Raw genomic sequence first — 4,120 nt, forward strand, 5'->3', positions numbered from 1 at the left:
ATCAAGTTTTAAAAAGAAAAAGAAAGACGACAAAAAGGATACCTCTGGTAGAGATTTTTAAATGCTGTTTGGCTGGGCAGTAATGGCACATGCCTTTAATCCCAGCACTCGGTAGGCAGAGCTAGGGGATCTCTGTGAATTTGAGTCCAAGCCTAGTCTACCAAGCAAATTCCAGGACAGGCTCCAAAACAATACAGAGAAACCTGTCTCGAAAAAAAGAAAAAAGAAAAATGCTGTTTGAATGGTGGGTGATAGAAAGCACCTTTAGTCCCCAGCACAGGGGAGTCAGGCAGAGCTCTGTGATTTTGAGGGCAGCCTGCACTACAGAGTAAGTTTCAGAACACAGAGAAATCTTCTCTCTCTCAGAAAAAATAACAAAAAAAGCAAAAAATCAGTTTTGAGTAGGGAGTTTTCACACACACACTCACACACACTCACACACACACACACACACACACACACACACACACACACACACACATGAATTTACCCACCCAAAAAATTCCAGTGCACCTCTGTCTAATTTGGAGGAACAATGCAATTTTAGTTGGTGTTATTAACAGTTGTTTTTTTTTATTTCTTTTTTTTTATTTTTTAAATTTTATTATTACTGTTTAGCAACGGGAAAATTTATTTACACCAGCAGCCATATGGGCAGGGAAACACACAGAGTTAATAGCTATTTGTATAGGATGGATTACTTATTAAAAAATAAGAATCTCCAAAACAAAAGACAGTGGTAAGTTTCACACTACCCTCCCCAATGATCCCAGCATGCGATAATGCCGGGCAGTGGCCCCTGGGCATGCGGTAATGGGAACTTATTTATGGAAGAAAAAACCACAAACCACAGAATTTTTAAAGAACCCCTTTCCCCCATACACACACACACCCAGATACATAATAGGATTACAGAGTGGTCAATACAATTAATTGAAGAGAAGTATAGAATTCTGCTGTTACAGGAAAAGCAGGGAAGGGACAGTTCCTAACCACTGTCAACTATATGGTGGAGAACATTAGCTTCCAAAAAAGTAGTGTTCCTTCAGGGCAGTAAAGGCTGAACTGAGCCCACCTTATATCTACACAGGGTGGGGAGCTATGGCCCTAGTGGAGATGATGGAGACAGAAAACATAAACAAAGGGAAGTAATGTGAGCAAACTATTACCCCAAACTACCACCCACTTCTTGTTCTAGCCAGAAAAAGAGTAGAAAGAAATTATGAAAGTCACATTTGAGCTCCCTATCTGAAGGCAAGAGTGGGCGGGCCATGGCCTTTCTCCCTTTCATTCTGTTTCCCAATACTTGTACACAGGAATCTTTAAGATCGCTTTTCCTTGAATTCACTGAAGGTGCTGAAACAACTCAAGTAGCAAGGGATCTTTTAAAAGTATCTTTAGTTTCTGGCCAAGGTTTCATTTTTTTCCATCAAACTGTAACTAAGCCCTAACCCTGAGCTGGAAAACTCTGAGAAAGCAACAGATAGTCTCAAGGCCCAATCACTGTGGTTTCCTTAACTCTTGAGTGACCCACATCAGTTCATCCAGTTCAGAGCGAGCCCGGGAAAAGGGAGACATGTCCACAGTAGGGTTAGAAAGTGGAGTACAGCAAACTCCATCCTTGTGTACACCAGCATTCATGGTTCTGCTCTAAGTCCTAAGAGGCAACATCCAAGCAGCAATGGGAAGAGAGAACTCATGACAAAGTGGAGGCATAGACTAGCAAGGCAGTTCTATGTAAGAGAAAAAGAGTTCTATGTAAATACAAAAAAACAAAACATAACAAAAAATTAAGTTATTTTCTCATCCCCATTTAAAAGGGAGGGAGCCATGAGAAGATTCTCCTCCCAGTCTTCCATAAAAACAGGTAAAACCAACAACATAAAAACCTAAAAATTTAAGAAAGCAACAGCAAAAACAAAACAAAAGAAGGAAAGAGGAAACATGCAGGCTTCAGAGGCAGGAACCCTGGAGATGAACTGAAATGGAGTGGCAAGCAGCACCGGGAATCAGAGCCGCACCAGATAGGCAGTGGAGCAGTGACAGGAACATGGCCAAGCCAGACAGATGAGGCTGGACCCTTGACTGGGGCACAGAATGAGGTAAGAAAACATCTCAAATAAAGCAGCACCGTTCTGTTCTGCACACCTCAGGTCTCCCACCCTCCTACCTCCCATCAACCCTCCCTTAGGGACTAACACAGAGGGCAGTTTGATCCACCGCTCACTTCCCATCTGCTCCTATCCCAGCCTCCAAAGTCAGAGAAATTTGGAGGTCTTTTCCTAACTTCCCAAACCAAAAAACAGCTCCTGCTGCCAAGGAGGACCAGGTGACCCAGTGGACTGTCATTTGTGAGGGCAGAGAAGGTGGCAGTGGGCTTAATTCACCAAAGCAGAAGTTTGATTGCCCAATTTAAGGAAAAAAGATTCTACAAGGTACCAGGTAAGCAAGGCCTGTTTCAGGACCCTTAGCATTAACTCATTCACATTACTGAGTGTAGATGCAAAAAGTTCCCTCCTGGCTCAATTTTTCAAACAGTCTCCTGCTTGGCCACTGCACCCTTCTAATAGTTCTGTGGTGCCCCTGGAGGACAGTGACTTATCACAATCATCGAGTCAGAACCATAGGCTGGTTACATCACCAGTAACTCTAAAGTAGGAAAAGACTGTCCCATCAAACTTAGGTCCACAGAGGCTCAAGATACGAAACTTCCAGGTGGAGATGGCCTGCAGTTGCAGAGGTCTACTTCATCCTCACAGCATCGGAACAAAATCTTCGACTGCTTGTAAACCAACTTGGCCTTGGCCAAACCTTTGCCACTAAGTGGAATGGAAAGACGGGGCTTTTGATGAGCCAAAGGTGAGGCTTTGTCCCCACGTCAGCTGAAATCACAGAATATGCTGGACCTCTGGGAAACAGGTGGTTCTGAACTTCTTGTAGACAAGGACTGGGCTTCCTACCAAATTCAAACGGGAATTAATATTTTTGTTTTAGTACCCAAGTCTCACACCTGACTTTCACGTGTATCAAAGAGGCCCAACTGGAGGCTTAGATATCAGAGGAGCAGTCCACTGAAGCTGACTGACCATCAACAGCATCCAAACTTTGCCGGAAGCCCTTGACATCAAGCAGATGCAAAATCTGAGAAACAAAAGAATTTGAGATGCTGGGTACACAGCTGCTCACCTGTGTACGGAGGGCAGCACAGGGAGGGATCTTGTACATCCGGGTGTATTTTATAGAGCTTAAAATACAGCATGCTGCCTGTGGACACTGTCCTGCCCAGGATGTAAGATCTGACACTGGGTATCCTTCCAAATGGATCCAAATTGTTAAATTCTCTTCTTTGCGCTTTTGTTTGTTTGTCTATTATTCACGCTAAGATCTTTGAGGGTAACTGGGACTCTTATCTTTTTTTTCCTTTTTTTTTCTTCTCCAACTTAGCTTACTCCTCCAAGCCACGGGGACCAGTCTACACTACTGTCCTGGTCACTGTCGCCCTCTCTCACGTGGTGACTACTGGAATTCTGGGGGTGAACGCTGCAGCTCCTGCTGGGGCCCATTCTCAGGTTCTCCGGGAAAAGAACAGAGTGGGAGGCTGCAGGCGCCTTTGTCTTCCACTGGCTGGATGCCAAAATCCTTCACGCTCCCGGTGTCTGCGAACTCCAGGTAGAAGTAGCCACACTTGACCGCCCGGTGCACCTCAAAGCAGAATCCCAGGCAGGAATCCTCTATCAGGTCTACATAGATCTCCTGGGCGATGGCCACCAGCTTGTTAGTATCCAGGTTGGCCAACGAAATCTCCTCCATCTTCCCCGGGTAGGCGCCGCGCAGAGGGCACTGGGTTTTACTCCCCCGGGCCGCGCTAGGCCTGCAGGCCTCTCCGGGCCGCGTCCTCCGGCTCGGCGACAGCGACGTCAGCGGCGACAGCGACAGCTGCTCCGGAGCCCCCAACGCTCGCCCGGCTCTGACGACGGCCACGCTCTCGTTCCTGAGCTGTGCCCGGGCATGGCTCACCGCTAAACCGTCTCGGCGCCTCACCCAGCCGTTCTGGCCTCTTCCTGTCACCTAACAGTTGTTAACAAGGAGGAAGTGACTGTCTTTCTTCCACCATTCATTC

The 4,120-nt window shown here is 46.2% G+C and overlaps 1 protein-coding gene across 1 annotated transcript; it reads right to left on the reverse strand.

Moving 5' to 3' along the window:
- Positions 1–3,087: 3,087 nt before the first annotated feature.
- Positions 3,088–3,845, reverse strand: LOC121138490 (ataxin-7-like protein 3B). Its single transcript, XM_040741173.1, has one exon. The coding sequence runs from the start codon at positions 3,808–3,810 to the stop codon at positions 3,517–3,519; it is 294 nt and encodes a 97-aa protein (XP_040597107.1). The 5' UTR covers positions 3,811–3,845; the 3' UTR covers positions 3,088–3,516.
- Between the last annotated feature and the right edge of the window lie 275 nt (positions 3,846–4,120).

This window comes from Mesocricetus auratus, unplaced genomic scaffold, assembly GCF_017639785.1.
Source record: "Mesocricetus auratus isolate SY011 unplaced genomic scaffold, BCM_Maur_2.0 contig_4612_pilon_obj, whole genome shotgun sequence".
Classification (NCBI taxonomy): Eukaryota; Metazoa; Chordata; class Mammalia; order Rodentia; family Cricetidae; genus Mesocricetus; species Mesocricetus auratus.

Excerpts from the sequence above, each read along its gene's own strand:
- LOC121138490 (XM_040741173.1), bottom strand. The coding sequence starts at position 3,810 with ATGGAGGAGATTTCGTTGGCCAACCTGGATACTAACAAGCTGGTGGCC.